The sequence below is a fragment of the Zosterops lateralis genome (genome assembly GCF_965231275.1).
Source record: "Zosterops lateralis genome assembly, chromosome: 15".
Lineage (NCBI taxonomy): Eukaryota > Metazoa > Chordata > Aves > Passeriformes > Zosteropidae > Zosterops > Zosterops lateralis.
Genome location: NC_139775.1, coordinates 8823934 through 8845303, shown reverse-complemented (window position 1 = coordinate 8845303; position 21370 = coordinate 8823934). Strand labels below are relative to the sequence as shown.

Genomic DNA, 21370 nt, shown 5'->3' with positions numbered 1-21370 from the left:
GTGAATAGAGTCTGAATTGTTTTTCTGTGAACAAATGTTTGTGGCTTTTTCTGAAGAGACATAATCCCTTTCTTGCCTTGCAGGTTTGCTTTCTTTAAAGTGCTTCCTGGCGAATATGAAATCTTTGCATCACATCCTACCTGGATGTTGAAAGAGGTTAGAACCTACAGAAGTTCTGGTTTGCCTGTTTAGGGAGGATGGATCTAGACCTTGTCTGGATCAGTTAGTGTGGGGAAGGGCCTTTGTGGGTGGGCAGAGTTACTGGAGTTCTCTACATCTAATTCAGGAAGTCAAAAAACTGCCTTGTACAGACCCAGTTTGGAGATAGTGAAGCCAGCCAGGGAAGGACTGGAAAATGAGCTTTTTGCTTTCCATCTTCTGATCCTGTACATTTTGCAATAATAATGTAACTCAAATCCTTCCCTCCCAGACTGCTTGTTTTTTGAGGAGCTCTTATACCCTGATCATTTTCCTGTAGCAGCGAAGCAGGAAAAATACTGTTTTAGAAAGTACCTTTGCTTTAGCGTCTTGAGTAGCCTGGGGCCCCTCTGAGTTGTGCTGCTCTGGCTTCTGTTCCTGTTGTTGAATGTGCAGTCTCTGTTTATAATTTACGTGCTGTAAATGAGACTTGAGGCTGCTTTTGATGAAAATGTTTGTTCCTGTGTTTCAGTCGAAGACCGTGGTGCGGGTGACAAGTTCCAACGCTTATGCTGCCAGCCCCTTGATTGTTGCAGGCTACAACGTCTCTGGGTCTGTGAGGAGTGATGGAGAGCCCATGAAAGGGGTCATGTTTCTCCTTTTCTCTTCTTCAGTCTCTAAAGAGGTAATGATTGATCAGTACCTTTTCAATATCAGCATGGCTGTAAATAAGAAGAGCCAAATAGCTTCTGGATTCATATTACTCTGATACTCATCTGTGCTTCACTGGCTTGTACAACCTCTCAAACTGTATTTTTGCATTAGGTTCTTTTGTGTGATTTTTTGCCCCCCCAACAAGGCCCTTGTAATCTAACGTGACCTCCATGGAATTATTTCAAAATTCATTGTACAGTAGCTGTAATTTGTCTTCAGCTTGACATCTTAATTACTCTTTGCCCTTTTGATGGGAAGACAAAGTTCAACAGTTTCTATTGCCACCTTACAAGTGTGTTAAGAAATGAGGTGAGACTTTTGGTCATGTAGAGCTGAGCTCTGTTCTGCAATGTTAACCCTGTCCACAGAAGTGAAGTCAGTTAAGACACATGGTAGAGTTTTGGGGATGTTGAATTTCCCAGTGTTCTGTCCTTGTTACCATAAAGTTGATTATTTGTTGTTGTCCTCTTTTACCTATACATGAATTTTAAGCCATGTCATCAAACTTTGCCTCTAAAATGGTTTTATACTTCCCATCATTTATTCACAGTTGAGTATTTTGAACTCTCCTGTATCCCCCCTCCCCCCAATTACTTTCTGTGTTCTCTTTGAGACAGAAAGTTGTATTGCATTTATTACTACAGGATGTTGTGGGCTGCAATACTTCTCCTGTGGATGGGTTCCAATCAAGAGATGAGTCTTTATCCTATTTGTGCAATGTTGTATCAAAAGAAGATGGATCTTTCAGCTTTCTTTCTCTGCCAAGTGGGAAGTACACTGTGGTAAGTGACTAGAAATTCATTGCTTGTCTATTCAGTGGGTTGTTAATTTTCATTTTCTAAACTGGACGTGTGTTATTGCCACCTCCTCTCCTTTAAGCTGTTTCCTTCCCATTCTCTTTCTTACATCTGCATGGTGTGGGAGCATCTGTATTGTTCTCTGTATTGCCTGGAGTGATGGTCCTGCATTCTCAGTCTATGTGCTCTACAAATGGGATTCAGGCTTCTCTCATTCCTTTAATCCTTCTAGCAATCATACAGTCTTAAGCTTTTGCACATCCAAATATGCTGTATTCTGACTAGGGGGTTACTTTTCCATCTTTTCTGATACTTTCATAGTTTCCATCAATCTTGAAATATTGCCTCTATTTGTGTCTCCATGCCTCTGAGTAATGTTTTGCAGTTTATTTGACCCTTGGTAAAAGTGTCTGATGGTAATAGGAACATGAAAAATTCTGTCATCACAGCTTAGGAGTCAAAGCTATGTATCTTCTTTCAGATACCATTCTACAGGGGAGAGAGAATCACCTTTGATGTTGCTCCGTCTAGATTGGACTTCCTTGTAGAGCACGACAGTTTACAGATCGAGGTGAGGCCTGCAGAGGGCATAAGCCTTTTGTGCCACTCATTCCTGTAAAAGCCCAACTGATTTTAGCAGAAAGAAGCTGTATTGTGGAAAAAAACTTCTTTGTAAGAAGTTGAAGACACTTGTTTATGCACAGCAGGTAGAAGACAGTTTCTGGTACTGTGCTTTGTTGCTATACTTTGGTCCCTTTTACTAGGAAGAAACAAAATAGGGCAAAGCTCTCTGCTATGTTCACTTTCATGTCCATGTTGCAAACAGGCAGTAATCTTACAGGTTGCTTATATTTCCTTGTTGAGATTGTCACATCTCTGGAGAGGGGCCTGTAGGTTTTTCTGTTTTGCAGAGTGCCTCGTGTAATAGCATTATGGTCTGTGACTGCAGCCCTCTGAGCTGTACCAGTGCAGATAAATTGAGAGTGTGTGTTTTGTACTTAGGGGAACAGCATGCCTGGAGATCAGTTTGTACTTTCACTGTGATTATCCTGGTACACTTTTCCTAGAGCTGTAAATAAGTCTCCTTTATATGTGTGTGGAGAGAAAACAGTTGGTGTTGATTGCTGTAGGTGTGTTTGCATTTCCTGAGTAAAGACTGATGCTATTTTTTTTCCCGTTTCAGCCTGTTTTCCATGTGATGGGTTTCTCTGTCACAGGCAGGGTGTTGAATGGTCCTGAAGGAGAAGGAGTTGCTGATGCCACTGTGACTCTGAACAATCAGATTAAAGGTATGCAGTGCTGTAGATCTTTGTTGCTACAGGGAAGCCTTTATTAAACTCAAATACAGGACTAGTGTATGGTGTGGAGTTAACCCTTCAGGATAATACACTCCTTTTGTTGCAATTTATTTGAAAAATTAAAGTGGATTTCATGCAGTTGATAAATTTTACATTTTCTGGTTTAGATGAGAGCATTAAATGTTCCTTTATTTGGCAGCTGAAAATTTCTGAATTGCTTTCAACCGTATGCCAGATTGTACTTTGAAATACAGAAATGAGAGTTCATCTAATAAAAAGGCATAAAACTATTTATTGTGTAATATGAATTAAAAATAGCCTAAAGCAGTGCATGCCCTCTGGATCTGTTGATACAGAAGATTAACATATGCTCTGTTTTTTAATTCTTGTTACTTGTTACAGTGAAGACAAAAGCTGATGGCTCTTTCCGCCTTGAGAACATAACAACAGGTACATACACAATTCATGCCAGGAAAGAACACCTGTTCTTTGATACTATTACTGTGAAGATTGCACCAAATACACCTCAGCTGGCAAACATCATTGCAACAGGGTAAGGACCAGTGTCAGGATGAAAACGCAATTTGCTGTGTGGATGAGGCTGTGAAAATGGGTGATCCTTTCCCATGCCATGCCCAGACTTGTGTCGTGTTTTCAGGAGCTGAATGTTTCTGAAGAAGTTCCAGTGGATTGCCTATCATATTTTGACTCAAAACATTTGAAACTATTGAAAACCTGAGGGGAGAAAGTCCCAAATCCATTGCCTGCTGTGCAAATAAATAAATAAATAAGTAAAAAAAAAAAAGGAAAAAGGCTTGGAGTGATTGGGTTGGTGACAGGGAAGAGTGAAACAAGTTGCTTCCCAATCTCTCTTTCAGGAGAAATGCTGTACAGTCCTGTGTTAATATTTCAAAATAGTGAGGTTTACTCTTTAAGGAAGTTCTAAAACAAGTAGGTTTTTTTTGTCAAATCAAGATGGTTGTTCTGATGGCTTTTATTTAACAGGTTCAGTGTGTGTGGCCACATCTCAGTTACTCGATTCCCTGACACAGTCAAACAGATCAGTAAATACAAGGTAACCATGATACCTGAAGACAAAGACAAAGCATCACTGGTTACAACAGAAACTGACCCTCATGGAGCATTTTGTTTCAAGGCAAAATCGGGTACCTACAATATTCAGGTAAGAATGAGCTTTCATTTCATTGTGGGACTGTCATGGTGCTTTAGAAGATTTTGAAATTTTGGAAAGCATGTTGGAGAGGCTGGTTTTGCTTCGCCTGGGGTTTACAGTAGATTTCCATTTTCTAATTTCTGATAAATGCATTGAAGACAGCAGAGTGGGTGTTTTTGGACTGATGTCTGAAAGGTGGTGATGCCTTGATGTCATGTACTCTACAGGTAATTATTCCAGAGGCTGAGACCAGAGCAGGGTTGGCTTTGAAACCCAAAATGTTCCCTGTCACTGTTACTGACAGACCAGTGATGGATGTGACCTTCTCTCAGTTTTTGGCATCTCTCTCAGGGAAGATCTCTTGTTTAGGTAAGTCCATTGTGAAAATGAAATGGCAATGGGATGGAGAACTTCAGCACTGCATGTGTGTGAGTGAGTGTTGTTGACATCAAGACTCTTGATTAGTGGTTAGCCCATCATGAGTAAATGTAACTTGCAGCACATGGAAAAAGCAGCTCTTCTTGGGAGTTGTTGTGGCCTAGTAAGGAACCTTAACAAAGTTTGGAGTAAAGTTATATACTTACTTCTAATACTTGTTAGGGATAAGCAAGTCTTCCTTCCTCAGAAAATGGCTGGGTTCTGTAAGGAATGGCCCTGACTGCTACTTGGGATACTGTACATCAATCAGAGAAGTACTGGAGGTGAAAAAGAAGTGTACCAAAAAAAAGGGAAAAAAACAGTGCATGTAAAAACTGTAGGATAGATGCTCAAGCTGTTGGCAGAAACTTTCAATGTCTGTTCTCTTTCATAAGCTTTTTGTCTTTATTTTAGTCTAAAGTTCTTCCTCTCTCCTGTTATTTTCCTTGATTACCCACTGATTTCAGCAGATGATTGGAGCCTGGTTTATATAATTTTTACCCTTCCTTTTTCCTCTCTGAATCCTCCCTGCACTTTATGTTCTGTCTCACAAGTATTTACTGGGCTCTTAAGTCTTTGCAGAGTGAGGTGCAGAGATTTAAAGTTGATCTCAGTTTCTTTCTTGCCATTATATAAAAGAACACGATTACCAATCTCAAAATCCCGCAGAATGCGAAAAAACACTGGTCAACGTGTGCCTAAGAAACAAGTTTTAATTGGGAACATCCTCTGGTGGAAGGGAGCAACATTTCAGCGTTAGTCCCCATGCGGTGCGGTGTGTCTGTGGGGTTTTGGGTGCGGCCTGACGTGCTGTGCTCCCTCCAGACGCGTGTGGTGACCTGACGGTGACACTGCAGTCCGTGAGCCGGCAAGGGGAGAAGCGCAGCCTGCAGCTGGCCGGCAGCCGCGACTCCGTGCCCTTCACCTTTGAGGGCGTGCTCCCGGGAAAGTACAAAGGTACGGGCAGGGGAACTGCCTAGGGGGCTCCTTGCTAGCTCAGTTTGTGACCTAATCTGAGCACTTCTCTCATCGTGGATACCTTTTGCACTTATGCTCAGCACAGTTGTGAAACTTGAGAGAATCTGGAAAAAAGCCTTGCAAAAGTGCATCAGGTTTTCTTAATGTTGGATGTTTAACCCTGTGGCAGCCCAAAGGTTACTGCTCCCCTGAGTTTTAGGGTCTGTGTGGCTGGTGTGGGAGAAGTGGGCTTTATCATGAACTGGCTTGTCCCAAGCCTAAGAACAGGGACACACTCTAGTTCTGCTTCCAGAGTGTTGCTCCTAAGAACAATATGTATTTTGGCCAGCTTGCCTTGGCCTGTGAAAATAAATTATTTTCCAGGGAAGGATGTAGAAGGAGGATATAGATTGCACTCCTTATACGGAAGTGGGAACATTTTTCCCCCAGGTTAAATTTGGGTTAGGTTCTCCTGTCCTCTAGGTTGCTTTGCCTGTCACAGTGGTAGTGCCCATTGAGGAGCCTTCCAGGGTGGCCAGGCTTCATTATTCCTTTTCATAGCACAGCTTTCCTGATAGATGTGTTGAGTTCCTGGTGATGCTGCAGTGCTGTGAGCCAGGTCTGTTATTACAGCCATTGTTTTGTATTTATATTTGAAGATATATTGTCAGGGAAGCTAGAGAGACACAAACTTTTTATATCACAAAACCTGCCCTTATTTACTCAGTTTTACATTACTAAAATGCTTTGTGTGGTGTATGTTCCAGTAAGCATTGTACATGAAGACTGGTGCTGGAAGAATAAGTCTTTGGAATTGGAAGTCTTGGAGGAAGATGTGTCAGGAGTAGAATTCAGGCAGACTGGATATATGCTGAGGTGTTCCCTTTCTCATGCAATCACACTGGTATGTAGGAAACAAATGTTCTTGTATGTTTCTAATGACCTTGAGAAGGTGGATGGGTTTATGCTTGGAGTCAAGGCTTTCTACTGTCTCTGGATGTTTAGAGTGCTTCAAAATTTGTCTTTTAAGTTTGGTAAAATCGCCTTGTGATGTTAAGGTATTACAAAAGAGATGGCATTGATGTATCTTAGGCAAATACTGTTTTCATTTTGTTGTTTGGTAGTTACTAATAGTGAATTGTGCTGTGGCTTCACAGGAATTCTATCAGGATGGAAACGGACCAGAGAATGTTGGTGTTTATAACCTGTCCAAAGGAGTTAATAGATTCTGTCTTTCAAAGCCAGGTAACAGCATTACAATATTAGTTTAAATAATGAAAAACAACCAGTTAGCAAATACTGCTTGTAACAACAACAACAACAAAAATATTTGTGGTTTCTGAAAGGCGTTGTTTTAATTACATCTATATATAAATTATCTGTTCCAAGTTTTTAGAATTCTCCATTTCTTCTGTTTAGTCCTTCACCAAATCTAGATTCCAGAATTAAAATGTTACTGTTTCTTTTCTTTCTTGGTGATGGAAGTATTTAATCTTTGATGAAGGAAGTTCATGTTAAAATAATCTCATTCATATGGGTTCTGTTTGTCAGACACATTAGAAGGTGTCTGTGTGGAAGGCAGCAGATACACAGTCAAATTCTGTAGTTGTTTCTATACCCCTGCTTTCATGTGATGATCTGGGGAATTCAGCCAGCTGGAGTTTTTCAGTGGGTCACTCTTTGCCTTGCTGTTTGTAGGTGTGTATGAGGTGACCCCGCGCTCCTGCCACCAGTTTGAGCACGAGTATTACACCTACGACACGTAAGAGTGTGACTGTTCCTCACCTTATTCCTGCCAGTGGGATTTTCCATAATGCTCCCTTCTCTGCTTGCTTTTTCAGCAGGACAGCATGTGTAGAGGGAGGCTCTAGCAAGGTGTATCACATGTGTTCTTTTGTCCTTTCTATCTTAAAAGTAATAAAAATCAAGTGATGATAGGGTTTAAAGTGGCTTTAGTTACTTCAGATGAGTATTTTTGTCAGCTTTCTGTCTATTAGGGTTGGGTTTGCTTTGTAACAGAGAAGAGTTATTTCACTGAAAACTCTTGGTCTCTTCTGAGAGCTGAAAGGCAAAAGATGGGATAGCAAGATAGTAAGATGGGATAGTAAGAGGCACTTACCACTATTGCATGTCCCTGGTGCCATGACCCTCTGGTGATTTGATTTTGCTCACCCCCCTTTTTACAAGCTGAATAAATGTTTACCCTTATCACAAGTAAGCAGTGCTGATCTTCCTCAGTCAGGAAAGTTTGATTAGTTATTTATAGATTGTGGTTTGGTGATGTGTTTAATGACACTTTGACATATGAAGTCAATCAAATCAGCTTTAGCTTGAGAGGAAGCAGAAGGCACAAAGGAAGGAATTGCTTTGGGGCTCCAGCTGGGAAATGCTCCCTTTCCAACAGATGACCATCCCAGCACTACACCTTTGCTGTGTAATTTCTATATTGTCTTTTATAAAGCATTTCAATCTCAGAGGTGAGAGCACAGACTGCTAAATAAGATTTGCTTATTTGGGAAGGGGACCTTGAATTCATGTCTTTGTTCCTTTGGTTTGCAGGTCCTCTCCCAGTATCCTGACACTCACTGCAGTTCGCCACCATGTCCTTGGCACGATTGTAACTGATAAACTGATGGATGTGACTGTTACCATTAAGTAAGGACAAAGAAATTGTGGGGCTATAAAAAGTGCAAGAAAAAGGCATTTCTCTCATAAAGCTTTACTCCAGTTTTAATGCTGCAGTGGCTGCTTTCTGAGGGGATGGCATCCTAGCCTAGGCTGCAAGAAGTTTTTCATGCTAAGATGTGCTTTTAGTTGTTTAGAGAGAGATAAATCCAGCCTCATTTTGAGCATTTCCTCATCATTTCAACGTTGGCCTTCCCTGCTTTTGTGTCTTGGTAAAAAGGAATGATTTTCTGAGTTTTTATGTACGTTAATGAACTGATGTTTCAGAATTCAGAGGGTATTGTTTTAGCTTAGGTCTGAGCTCTTTAAGGCACTGGCATCTATTTTTTCCCTTTTTTTCTTTCCTCAGAAGGGGAATTTGCTGCTTTTAGAGCATTGTACCTAGTGTGAGGAGGGTTATAAAAGGAGAAGCATGCAGAGTGATTACACACTAATGCACAAGTTTATGTTTAGCTGAACAGACAGCTCACTAGGGAGCACTGATTTGTGAACAGCTTTAATTGTATGAGGTGCCAAATCTGCCTGAAAGTGTCTGATAATGATGAGTATTTTATTGATACTCTGCTGGCGTCTACTTGTTCTAGACTGGGTTCTCAAACTTTTTTGAATGTAGAAAACATCTTTTCAGAGAACATTACCTGCAGAGCATTGCCTCAAGTTCTTCAAGATTAATGACCCTGTCACTGCAACTGCTGGGCAACTCCAGCAGCTGGAAAGGAGACACTGAGACAGCAGAGAGCCATTAGGATGTTAAAAACAACTTAGTGAGGAGGTGAATATTGTACCCACCTTCTCAGGTTTTGGAGACTGTTGCCTAGTGCTCTGAAGGCAGCTTAGTTGCCACAGATATCTCTGATCAATCCTGCCTCAAGCTTTTCAGCTGAAGTCCGATTTGTGAAGGGCCATCAGCATAAAGGGAACAGCTCTGGGTTTAAAAGCAAGTCACTTGTTTTTACAGGGGTATATACCAGATCCATGGCTGTGACCCATTAATTTTTAGTTAACAAAAAACCCCAAACAACCTCAACCAAAGCAAAGCTGATTCTCACCAGTTCTTGGTAATGGCTTGGGTATGCTTTAAAAATAATACTGTAGTAATCTATTATCAGTATCTTGAGATTATGTGCCCATGCAAATTTTTAACAGGCTTTCAGACAAAAAAATTTACATGTTTCTGTATTGTGTCTGGACTGCAGAGAAAGAATATAAGGCCTTGATGAAACTTCATGTGATAGAGCAATAGTAACCATGTCTCTTAAAAAGCCAAACTAGAATATAGGTGAAAGTTGAAGCAGGAGACAGAACTATTCTGGTAATCTAGAGTGGCTGTAGGAAAAGTGATTGTGACCATTTTGGTTCAGTCCTTGCTGAGAATTCAGACTGTTGGAGAAGAGACAGATGATAAGATACAGAGGATGATTGGAGTCTAGAAGAAAATGCTAGAAAAGAGAGGATGCAGTATCAGGGAGAGCGAAACAAAATGCATTTTTCTGAGCAGATTCTAAGAACTTGGTTGAATTTATCTAGCAATCTGTTCAGTGGACAATGACAAAATAGCTGGGTAGTTCATATATATAGGGCAGATAGGTGAGAACTCAGAGCTTTTCATGGGAATTGCTGGCTCTTGGAAGTATTTATGTGTGATAAAAGTTATTTTCTCCTTGTACTCTCTGCTCCTGAGACAAAAGTTCCTAGTTCTGAAAAAAAAAGCAATTAAACAGTTTTTAAATTTATTTTGTACAACTCATCTGTTCTGTATTAAGCTTGTTCTCTGATTTGGCATTCCAGCCTTTCTCTTTTAGTTCAGGTCTTGGTTAAAGGTACTCTGGCAAACTAATCCTTTTGCCTAAAAATTTACCACTCCTGTGCTCTTACCATAATAAACAGGGCAGTTAAAGAGGGATGGGTTTAAAAAATATCCTGGGACTTACCTGGGGTGGTGTAAAGGTGATAATTAACAGATACAAGAAGCTCTTACCTCTCCATATGGAAGGAGGTGATTTTGTTTTTTGTCCATATTTTCAGGTCATCCATTGACAGTGAACCTGCCTTGGTTTTAGGGCCCCTGAAATCTGTTCAGGAGCTCCGCCGGGAGCAGCAGCTGGCAGAAATCGAGAGCCGCCGGCAGGAGAGGGAGAAGAAGGGTCAGGAGGAGGAGGGAACAAAGCCACCAGTGCAAGAAATGGTGGAGGAGCTCCAAGGACCATTCTTATATGAATTTTCATACTGGGCAAGGTAATACCAAGCTCCAATGGGCAAGGTGTGTTCTTTGTGCTGTTGTGTGGAGTTTGTGCCAAACAGAACAGCGATACAGTTCCAGGTAGGACAGAGCTGCTTGCTGGGTGCCTTTGGTGACTCTGAGCTACAAGGAATCTTAGTACCACATAGTATGAATTTTGCTTAGACTGTTGTTGATACTTTTCTTCTTGGAGTATTTAGATGCATTCTTGCACTCTGCTGTACATGACAGCTGCTAATTTGATTTTCTTCTAATTATATCTTGTTTGTCTTTTACAGGTCTGGAGAGAAAATTACTGTAACACCATCATCAAAAGAGCTACTCTTCTACCCACCTTATGTGGAAGCAGTTGTTAGTGGAGGTAAATATAAATAGTTTATTGTTTGAAAGGATTACTTTTTTATGGTTGAAATGTATCTGTATAGATAAACGTGAATAACTGGAAAAGTAATGTTAGGGAAATTTCAGTTGCAATTGTTTCTTTGGGCCAGTTTAATTCTGGAATTTGGAAGTTACTTGATAGAGGATGCAAGTACAGTTTTAATCAGCAGAATATTCTCCCAAGTGCTGAAAAACCACCTGGCACAAGAGGAAGGCCAGGTTTCCGGGTATTACACTAGATTCTCAGAATTGTTCACAGTACTGTGACCTAGAAAAAGAGTTGTGTAAAAACAAGGTTTCTATTTTGAATTTGTTACCAAATTCAAGTTTCTCTTAAAGAGTTTTTTTTTTCCACTAAATTACAGTAATAAAAATATTCATTAAAAAAACAGACTTCAGAATTGTCAGAATTATCATCAGTTACTGATACTGCTTGTTAGGTTGGTGTCCATCTTGTCCTCAGGTTCTTAACTGAATATATTTTGCTTGAAATCACAAGGAAATGTTAAGTGCCTCTTTTCATGTTAAGTGACTCTGTTTATATGTTCTAAATGTATTTGAGGGAGAGAAATAAAATTTTCTTAATGTCATTAAACCTGACACAATGCTGACCTGAATCTGGACTCAAAAAATGTGGTCAAAGCTTATCTGGCTAGAAGGAAGTTTCATTGCCATTGTCTCCATGTGGCTGCAGTGTATGTAACTCAGTGAGACCTCCAACCACTTCAGAAATCTGTAAGGTTTTTTTGGGAATGTGCTTATAGCTTTGAAATGTAGTTACTCATTTTGGTACTGTTCAGATGTTGTAAGATGTGTTAAGAGGCCATGAAATTGTGTGGATTGATGTCTTGTTTTAAGATAAAAGGCCACTAGCTGAGCACTTTGGAAGTAGTTAAGCTCTAGTTTTAAGCCAGAGTGTCAAGTGTATTTTTGACCCTTTTCTTTGTCTTAAATCTCCTTCACAATGACCAAGAGAGTTGTCCTGGGAAGCTGATAGAGATTCATGGAAAAGCTGGCTTGTTTCTGGAAGGGCAAATTCATCCTGAATTGGAAGGTGTTGAGATTGTCATTAGTGAGAAGGGAGCAACTTCTGCACTTATCACAGTTTTCACTGATGGCAAAGGCACTTACAGGTAATGAACAGATTTGTCTTGAACCTTTGGATTCTTTAGTTAAAAGCACAGTGGTTACTTGACAGATGTGTACGTGATATCCAAGTGTTTTTTCTGAAACAAGTTCTGTTCTCCTTGTATTTGAAGTGTTGGGCCACTCCACAGTGACTTGGAATACACAATCACTGCTCAGAAGGAAGGTTTTGTTCTGACTGCAGTGGAGGGAACAGTTGGAGACTTCAAAGCTTTTGCTCTTGCTGGGGTGACATTTGAGGTAATGTTCTGAACGTTTTGGGTTCTAAATGAATAGTGTGTGCAGCTGGAGCTGGACAGGCAAAAAGTTAATCCATGTCTTCCAAAGACAAATGGGTGTGGGATTTTGGGATAATTTATTATTATTATTTGGATAATGATTTTTGTCATGAGGAGACTAATCTCAGTGGATGAGCTCAGTTGTAGACTGTGATTTGCCATGCAGAAGGTACTTGCAAGGTTTATAGAATGAAAATTAGAGCTTGCAGTTCAAAAGACTGGCTTCATTTGCTTTTGTAGAGTTGGACCACCCTGTTTTAATGAGTTTCATCCCTCAAGGTGTAGGTGTAGTCTGGTCCAGCTAATACCTGGTTCCAGTGTTTGTGTGCTTTGTTCTGTTCACCCTGTGTGTTCTATGGAGAGGCAGAGGATGGCTGCTGTGGTGGCACATGGTGTGCCCTGGGCTGTGGCTGCCCAGGGCTTGGAGCAGAGGGTTCTGCAGCCCTGGGCTCTGGCAGCAGGGGCAGTACAGATGTGGTTATGGTTAGTTCTGCTCACAGCTGGGTGCTCAGAGCCAGCCCACCTGTGCACTCTGCAAGGAGCTTTTCAACTGAACCCTTCTCCATAAAAAACCCCTCACTTACACTTAAAATAACTGGTTTTTCCAAAACAGATCAAATCAGAGGATGACCAGGCTCTTGCTGGAGTTCTCCTGTCCCTCAGTGGAGGGGTCTTTCGGTCCAACCTCCTCACACAGGACAATGGCATGCTGACCTTTTCCAACCTGGTAAGTTGAAATGATTCTTCTGAGCGTGGATGTGTGTGGGGCTGTGTTCCTTTGCCCTCCCAAACAGGGCTCTCTTGAGTGGCAGGTGTCCTTTGAAACCCCAACCCACAATGAGGGATGCAGATCCCTGAGAATAAACAGCACTTAAAATCTTAGCCAGGGAAAGCTGAGAAATCTAGCATGGCAAGAGGTTTCTTTCTCCCCAACAGGTCGTAGATGATGTTGATTGATCTCAGTTAATAATTTGCAGTCTGTAAACATGGAACAAGCCAATTTGTTGATGATCATTGGAGAGTCTTTAGGGGGAAGGAAATCTAATTACATTATTGATCTATATGTGTGTAGACATGCTTGAATAGTTTCTTTGCAGACATCCTTCTTTTGTGGTCACTTTCCTGTCCTTGAGGTCTTGTAAGGTTTTAGGGATGTAGTTTCCTTTCTCTCTTAACACTTTGTCATCAGGTGAAATTCCATCAGTTTATTGTCCAATGTGCTCCCTGTTCTTCGCTGCTCACATTTTGTGACAGGTTTAACCTGTGGTTGGAACAGAGGACATCAGCTCTTTAGAGAGCTCTTGCAAAGCATATTTGGGGTTGGTGAGTTTTTGCATCACTATGAATAAACAGCTTGTTTTGTGCCTCTTTGCAGAGCCCAGGGCAATATTACTTTAAACCCATGATGAAAGAGTTTCGGTTTGAACCATCATCACAAATGATCGAAGTGCAGGAAGGACAAAATCTCAAAATCCAGATAACTGGTTACAGAACAGCTTACAGGTCAGTGGAGCTGGAATCCATGGAAAATGCTATGGGCTGTATCAGGATGTTTTGTGCCAAATGTGTCTCCTCCCAGCACACCTCTGTTCTTGCAGATTTGGAGGGGACTTTCCAAGTCTCAATTTAACTTAAATGTGCTGTGTATAAGTACTTTTCTTGGCTTTTTTTTTATGGATGTGGATATATAGCTAAGACCACATAGCAGAGCTATAGGAAAGCATGTCTATGACAGCACTGTATCAGTGGCACTGGAAATGGTTTGTGCTGTGTCCAGTGAGAGAGGAGAGGACTATTCTAGTTATGGTAGACCAATTCAGATATCTGACTTCAAGGTCCTTCCTTTCCTTGTCCTCAGGGGTAAGAAAGAATTGCTGTTCGTGGAGTATAGGGAGCTTGGATTCCTAAAGTTGTGCTCTGAACTGCAGCAAATGTTAATTATTTAAACTGTTTTACACACACACACACATAAATACCTCTTTTATTCTCAGTGCTGTAGTAAATACATTAAGTACTTTTCCCATCAGTTATAACAATAAAATGTCTTTAAAATATGCATTAAACCAGTATAGCAACTGTAGCAACTGGTTCTCTTTATACCTTTAGCTGTTATGGCACAGTTTCCTCTTTAAATGGAGAGCCTGAGCAGGGAGTGTCAGTGGAAGCTGTGGGACAGAATGATTGCAGCATCTATGGAGAAGACACAATAACTGATGAAGAGGGCAAGTTCAGGCTCCGGGGCCTTCGGGTAAGGAGTAGGAGACTCTCTGTCGTTTACTTTTCTGTCAGTGTGACAGTGGAACAGTGAAATGGTTCTGTTCAGTAGCCACTGGTTTCTGTTTTCACATCATGCTTGCTAACTCAAACTCCCTTGAGTCTTTCTGTGTGAAGAAATATGGGCATGTTGTGAACATTGAGCCTGATAAAGGGGAAAAGAAAAGCTCATGGTGTAAATCTGTGAACTTGCTGGTAGCATACTGTGCTGGCCTCCAGAAACACTGAGCAGTTGGAGTGACATAACACAATCCCCTGGTCAGTGCTTGGGTGGCCAGCAGGGAAGCTTCATAGGCAGAAGAATTCAGGGAAGTGTTTAGTTTCTCTTGTGAAAATACCAACAGCCTATTTTTAGCAGCATATTGAGTGTGTGTGTGATGTTGCTTGCACAGCATGGATGTGAATTAAGGGAAATGGGGAAGCTGAATTTATGGCACCATTATGTCAGGAGTCAACAATTTCCTGAAGTAAAAAGCAATGTTTGATCAGGTTTTAATCCTGTGTTTTCCTTCATCACAGCAGATGATTTCTTTTAATACTGTGATGTAACAAACTAATGAAAGTTCTATATAGCCTTTTCTTATTTTCTAATAGTAAACACTCTTAATAGTGTTATTGAGTTAAGTTTTCTATTTGAGATAAGGAAAAACTTTAACTGCATAGAGTTAAATCTGTTTGGGTGGCATATCTTAAATGGAATGTTAGAAAAATCCCTTTACTGCTCTCTAAAATTAAAGTATGTATTAGTCAGTGTTGGGATTTATCATCTGAATGTTGCTTTCAGCCTGGCTGTGTGTATCATGTCCAACTCAAAGCTGAAGGCAATGATCACATTGAAAGAGCTTTACCACAGCATCGGGCAATTGAGGTAATTTTTCTCTTTTCTTCCAACATTATTTAAATATGAAATGGGTCTGCCCAGGCATCCTGTCTGTTCTGTCAGCAGCAATGTAACAAAGGCATTCTGTTTAGACAAGTGCATTTCAGCAAGTTAGCTCCCTAAAAACAGGCTCCACATTGTGTGTCAGCACCATAGCTCAAAACTGAAGTGAGATAAACCCAAACAGTAAACAAGTGAAAAGGATTCTTTCACAGTCATGAAAACTATGCATCCAGGAATAAGAGAATAAATGTAAGGAATACCTTTCAACATTTCTTTATGATGTGGAACAAAGCAGTGGCAGCTTGAGGATGTCATAAATTGTCATATTGTCCTACAGTTTTATTTAGTTATAGACTGATAGATATTGTTTTATTTGGTCCAAATCATGCAGTCTTGATGTAGGTGAAATTGTAATTTGGACTAGCAAGTATTTATAAAATGCAGTAATAACTTGGAATTAAAAACTGGTGGAATCTTGTTAAGTATTCCACATTAGTCAACTGTATAAACATTTCAGTTCATCTCTCAGCACAGATGTAAAATACTGAGACCAGCGTTCTGAGAAAAGGCAGTCCTGTGGATGTACCTCAGCCTTTTCCAGAATAGTTTGTTCTTTTGAGACTGCCATTTTTACTTTAATGTCATGAGCCTCATGCTGATAATGCCCAAGTCTGCAATTGCAGGCTGTACACCCTGGAGAACAGGGACTTGCAATGGGAAAGCTTTCAAGCTACATGTGGTTAGTATAGAACAAAAATCACTTTTTATTTAAAATGATCAGCAGTATTTGTGTTGTGTTAACAGTTTTGTTGCTGTGCTTTGTTAACTGTTCCTCTGTTGGTAAAACCCTGAGTCTGTTTTTCATTGCAGGTTGGGAACAGTGACATTGATGATGTTAATATTATAGCGTTCCGGCAAATTAATCAATTTGATTTAAGTGGAAATGTGATTACAGCTTCTGAATATCTCTCCACATTATGTGTAAGTTCAAGCCTTTCATCTTTGTCAAGTGTATTTGTTACTACTTTTACAGTGATTTTTTTTTACAGGGTCACTGGAAATGGTTCAGTAGCCAGAGTACACATTTAATTCAAATTAGAACTAATAGTTAACGAAGGTGAATTTGAATTCCAGATAGAATGAAGATTGCAGTGTTCCTGATGCTTTGCTTTAATGTTTCCCTTTTTCATGGGAATATGTTTAAGAAATACTTTCTCTGGTTGGCCTATACATTTTGGGGTCTATATCCCTGATTAAGGATGCTCTGTCTGTAGAGATCAAGACAGCAAGGGTGAGATGAGTCATTTGTATCAGAACTGCATTAATTGCTGAAACATCTGAAATTTTTTGACCTGTATGTCAGAACCTGAAGATCCCATGTCAATGCAGTGATACCACAGGAGATGTGAATTTAAAAGTACATAATAATAGACAGTATGAGACAAATAGGAAAGCTGAAATTTTCAAAATTCAAAACTGTATTGTGGTCTGAAAAAACTTGCTAAACACCTCTGATTCTTTTGGCTTAGGGAGCAAATGCTGGAAGTGTCTGCAAGAGGTGTTAGTGAGGTTGGAATTACAGTGTCATTTCTCAGGTTTAAAAGCTCCATGAAGTGTTACCTACAAATCTAAATGCAGTGCTTGGATTTCTTTCACACTAGTTTGTTATGCATCTCACCTGCCAAGGTCTCATTGCTAAGCTGTTGGGTTTTTTGGGAGACATCCAAAGGATCCAACACACAGAGAAGGTGTGAAGGAAAATGTGTCACCTTACCGAAGAGCCCCTGGGCTTGTGTCCCATCTTTCTGGGAAAATTTAAGCCCTTGCAGTTCAGCCTAAGCAAATAGGAATTGATATCAAGATTTGATTATATGGAAGTTATCCAAACCTGGGCCTACTTCATATGAGGTGGGGTCTTGTGTTCCATATACTTCATGTGAGCTATTGATGTCATCACCTTGGCCTCCAATGCAGACATTCTTGTTTTTGAAAGAGGTGCTAAGACTGGATCCAGACACAAGTGAGAGCAGCTTTGTGATCAACAACACAGGCTGCTTTTAATACACTGGGTATGTGAAAATGTCAGACAGCAGTTGTTCCTAAGTTATTTCAAGTTCTTATTTCTATAAAAGGACTCTTTCTGTGACTTTTCACATCCCAGATTAAAACATTTCCAGGTGTTCTTACTTGACAACTCTCTGTTCATATAAACACATGATGAATTTTGAAGTGCTTTTATCCCTGAAGATGTGGTATGTCTGAAATATCTATTGTGGTGCAGGCTTGGAATACCTCGTTTGTGCTTTCTTCTTCACTTACAGGTGAAGCTCTACAAGAGTGAAAATCTTGACAACCCAATTCATACAGTCAACTTAGGCCTATCCTTGTTTTTTCATTTCCCACCACTACTCCGAGATGGAGAGGTAAGAATATTGCTGGAAGATTAGCTTAGATCACCTTATTCTTCTTTTCCTCTAAGGACAATTTGTGGTGTTCCTGCAGAGCTGTATTCATGCTGGACTAACCAGTGTCTTGGAATATTTGAAGCCTGTTTAACTGACCTTTGCCTTTAATGTGATTTTGTCTGGGACTGCTCCTGGTGCTGTAGGCTGAGTGTATTTTTTACCCACAGAATTACGTAGTGCTCCTGGATTCTACCTTGTCTAAATCACAGTATGACTACACCCTGCCTCAAGTTTCTTTCACTGCCATTGGATATCATAAACACATTACACTGGTCTTCAGTCCCACTGTAAGTACTAAATCTTTCCATGTTCCAGTGTTCACCTTGGGAGCAGTATTTGGTGTTACAACCTGCATGGATTTTGTGCTCTTGGCCAGGCTTTCTGTTAGTGTAAGTATAAAGAGGTTTATGAGTGGCGTTAGAGTGACAATCAGTTTAGATTTGCTGTGTGTTCAGTTGCCAGTGGAGCAGGAGGGAGACATGGAACAGCAGCAGGAAGTGAAGGGTGTGCTGGCATGGCTGCTGTAGTGGAGTCACACAGGTGTGGGCAGCATGGGACAGGTAAATCAAAGCATACCAGGAGACTGACCATCAATGAATTGACTTTACAAACCAGCACACCTCAGGAAGGTAAAACATGAGTGACTGATCCAGAGGGTGGCTTTGAAGTGGAAAGTAAAGTAAATCCTAGAACAGCACTTGGAAAGAAGTCAGATGAGAAGGGCTGGATATGCCTCATGATCCCATTGCTGTTGTTTATTAGAGCTGAGGGATTTCTCAGTCAACTGTAAAAAAAAAAATAAAAAAAATCCCTACTGTGCCCTGTTTGCAGAGAAAGCTGCCTGAACAGGACATTGCCCAAGGCTCGTACATCGCGTTACCGCTGACGCTGCTCCTGCTCCTGGCTGGTTACAACCACGATAAGGTGGGTCAGGGGGCTTCTGCTCTTACCCAAATATTATTGTCCTATCAGTGGATATGTTACACTGTGCTAAGTTGTTTGTTGGGTTGTTATCCAGAGAGAGGTGCAGTCACAATCCCCTTAGGTGATATATTATAAGAAAAGCCACAATTATGGCCATGTTTTTGGACAATTACCTTCCTTTAAAAAAGTTTTGTGTGAAGGTGAGTTCCTGTGCTGTGGCTGAATTTTCTTCTCATTTGATTGCTCTGAGAAAAAAACAATAAGCAGCATTAAAATTCAGATAACCAGACTCGGTGATAATAGGAATGAACATAATTATTTTATTGGCTTCAGGTGGGAAAAAGTCTTGCAAATCTTCAAGTCTGGTCTCTTTAACTCTATACCCTACCCTTTATACCCTCCTTAGTTCAAAAGCTCTCAAGAGGAATACAAATACCTGCTATACAGCCCCCTCTGTTATCAAGCTGTGCTCTTCTAGTCTTTTCTAAAATGACTGGAATTCTCTCTTGCCAAGGAGAGAAATTAAATTTATCTGTGCAGTTTGATTTCCTCTCAGACAATCCCTTTAGGATTTGATTATCAGAAATTCCCAGAAGTTTGGTTTGATTCCTCCCCAAGATTTGCTGCCATATTCTGATGTCTTTGTAGATGTGCCATCAATGCAATAGATTCTGTTACGGGCTACGTGTCTAAAGAACCATTCCATTCAGACCTTACACACCATTGTAACCACAACTTGCTTCCCTTTTGATTTTTCCCCAGCTTATTCCCCTGCTGCTGCAGCTGACAACTCGCCTGCAGGGTGTCCGTGCCCTCGGGCAGACGGGCTCTGACACTGGGGGCTCAGAGGATGCAAAGAGACAAACAAAGAAACAGAAGACGAGGCGGACGTGAGCTCCAAGGAAGGGTGGGATGAAGTGGTGCTCTGTCAAACTGGAGCCCGAGGAGGCAAAGCCACTAGAACACATTTTTGTTGAATTTGCAGACTTGACATTTTCTGGTTTTTTGCTACATGAGCACCATTTGTCACATTAGCTCTGTTTTGGTTGTAAATTTTCTATGGAGTCTTTAGATTTCCGTGTTATAAAGTGATTAAATGAATGCCTCTGCTGTCAGTGTGAGTGCATCTCTCATACTTGAAGACAATTAATGCTTTTTTTTTTTTGTCTTTTCATTTGAACAGGTCATGCTGTCCTTATTAATGATTTATAAAAGCAGTGGTAATAGATAATATTCAATTTCAGTCTCTAGATTCTGGAATGATTTTTCCTTACCTTTTGAAATACCCACTTTACAAAAGCAGCACACAGGGATTCTACTAAATCAGTGTTGCTTGAAACAGAATTTTAGGAGACATAGCTGAACTGGTAAATTATGTCATTGTCAGTTTCAGTTCAGCAGCTTGATTGAAGAGTCTGTCTGATTTCAGTTCTTGTCCAGTGATTATGTTATCTTTTATTAAGTTTTTGCCCAATGAAGACAAATTCTCCATGTCAGGTAAGGTTAGTTATTAATATCAAGTAAGTTCTAATGTTCCTACTGCAAAAGCAGTGTTTCAGTTTTAGTTTCCTGTCCAGTGTGATCTCTTTAGACCTCCAGTATTCCTGAGGTGGCTCCAGCTGACTGCACTACTCTTCCCAAAGCCGTACTGTGTTCTTGGTGTTACCATTCACCCATGATGGTCACATCTCCTGCTCAGGCCATGCTCAGCCTTTTTCCCAATTAATGACTGATTTATTTTTTTTTTTACCTTTTTTTACCTTTTGGGTTTTTTAACTATAAGGAATGTGAGTTTTTTCAAATCTCCAATATGGACAATCCCAGTAATGTAGTCTGTAATAAATAACTGGTTTTTACAGGTTCTCTTTTGATTTCCTGCTTGAAGTAGGTAGTTGGACATACACAGTTTAAATGTTAATGGGGCTTTTTATTGACAAATAGTATAAAGCTTAACAGAGCATTTGAAGATGCACATAAATGCCTACAAATATTGCAAAGACATTGGTACTGCCAGTAAGTGGCAATGTTCCTCTTTTACAGTACTTGAAATAAAAGTCCCCTTGCATTTAAATGTTTAAGCTCACAAGCCCTACCATTCTTAAAAATTTGGATGCTGAAGGTTTTACACTGTTTTTGTTGCACTTTGCAGGATTTTGGGCCTAAATAATTATACCTTCATTCGGTGATGATTCTAATCTCTCAGAGGGAAATTTTGTCAGGACCATAACAAGAATATAGAATGTTGAAAAAGCATTATGTATGGAGCTTGAGATGAAGCTCTAATAAATTGTCATGCTCTACTTAATGACTTTGAATTTCATATTGCTGTGATGAAATATGTGGGGAAAAGACAAGGTGTTCTAGGACTTATAATAAATTGTACATTTTCAGTACATTTTTATTTTAAGCTGGTGAATGTTAAGAAAGTTATTGCTACTTTGGGGAATGTATGAGGAAGAAATGCACGTATCCATGTGCCTCAGAGGAGTTCCAGATACTTTGATCTCTGAACTGTGAGACTGACTGATGATTGAACTTAAACATTGGAACTGCTATTAATAAAAAGAAAAAAAGTGACAATTCTTGCTAATTTAATGTTT

General features: G+C 40.2%; 1 protein-coding gene across 2 annotated transcripts in view; it reads left to right on the top strand.

The window, feature by feature from the left end:
- LOC310915732 (BOS complex subunit NOMO1) overlaps positions 1 to 21370 on the top strand; it is a 25604-nt gene extending 4234 nt beyond the window's left edge. The window contains exons 6-31 of one of the 2 annotated variants that reach the window (XM_083872832.1): positions 84 to 156; positions 671 to 823; positions 1497 to 1634; positions 2131 to 2220; positions 2833 to 2938; positions 3350 to 3500; positions 3953 to 4130; positions 4349 to 4490; positions 5364 to 5495; positions 6263 to 6399; positions 6653 to 6740; positions 7194 to 7257; positions 8055 to 8150; positions 10206 to 10415; positions 10698 to 10780; positions 11774 to 11933; positions 12060 to 12186; positions 12838 to 12951; positions 13600 to 13727; positions 14331 to 14472; positions 15283 to 15366; positions 16252 to 16362; positions 17703 to 17804; positions 18014 to 18133; positions 18678 to 18770; positions 19533 to 21370. In XM_083872832.1, coding sequence (XP_083728958.1) covers positions 84 to 156; positions 671 to 823; positions 1497 to 1634; positions 2131 to 2220; positions 2833 to 2938; positions 3350 to 3500; positions 3953 to 4130; positions 4349 to 4490; positions 5364 to 5495; positions 6263 to 6399; positions 6653 to 6740; positions 7194 to 7257; positions 8055 to 8150; positions 10206 to 10415; positions 10698 to 10780; positions 11774 to 11933; positions 12060 to 12186; positions 12838 to 12951; positions 13600 to 13727; positions 14331 to 14472; positions 15283 to 15366; positions 16252 to 16362; positions 17703 to 17804; positions 18014 to 18133; positions 18678 to 18770; positions 19533 to 19664 — 3154 coding nt within the window. In that variant the 3' untranslated portion in view covers positions 19665 to 21370. The remainder of the gene's footprint in view (positions 1 to 83; positions 157 to 670; positions 824 to 1496; positions 1635 to 2130; positions 2221 to 2832; positions 2939 to 3349; positions 3501 to 3952; positions 4131 to 4348; positions 4491 to 5363; positions 5496 to 6262; positions 6400 to 6652; positions 6741 to 7193; positions 7258 to 8054; positions 8151 to 10205; positions 10416 to 10697; positions 10781 to 11773; positions 11934 to 12059; positions 12187 to 12837; positions 12952 to 13599; positions 13728 to 14330; positions 14473 to 15282; positions 15367 to 16251; positions 16363 to 17702; positions 17805 to 18013; positions 18134 to 18677; positions 18771 to 19532) is intronic. The other variant, XM_083872833.1, reaches the window with a different exon arrangement.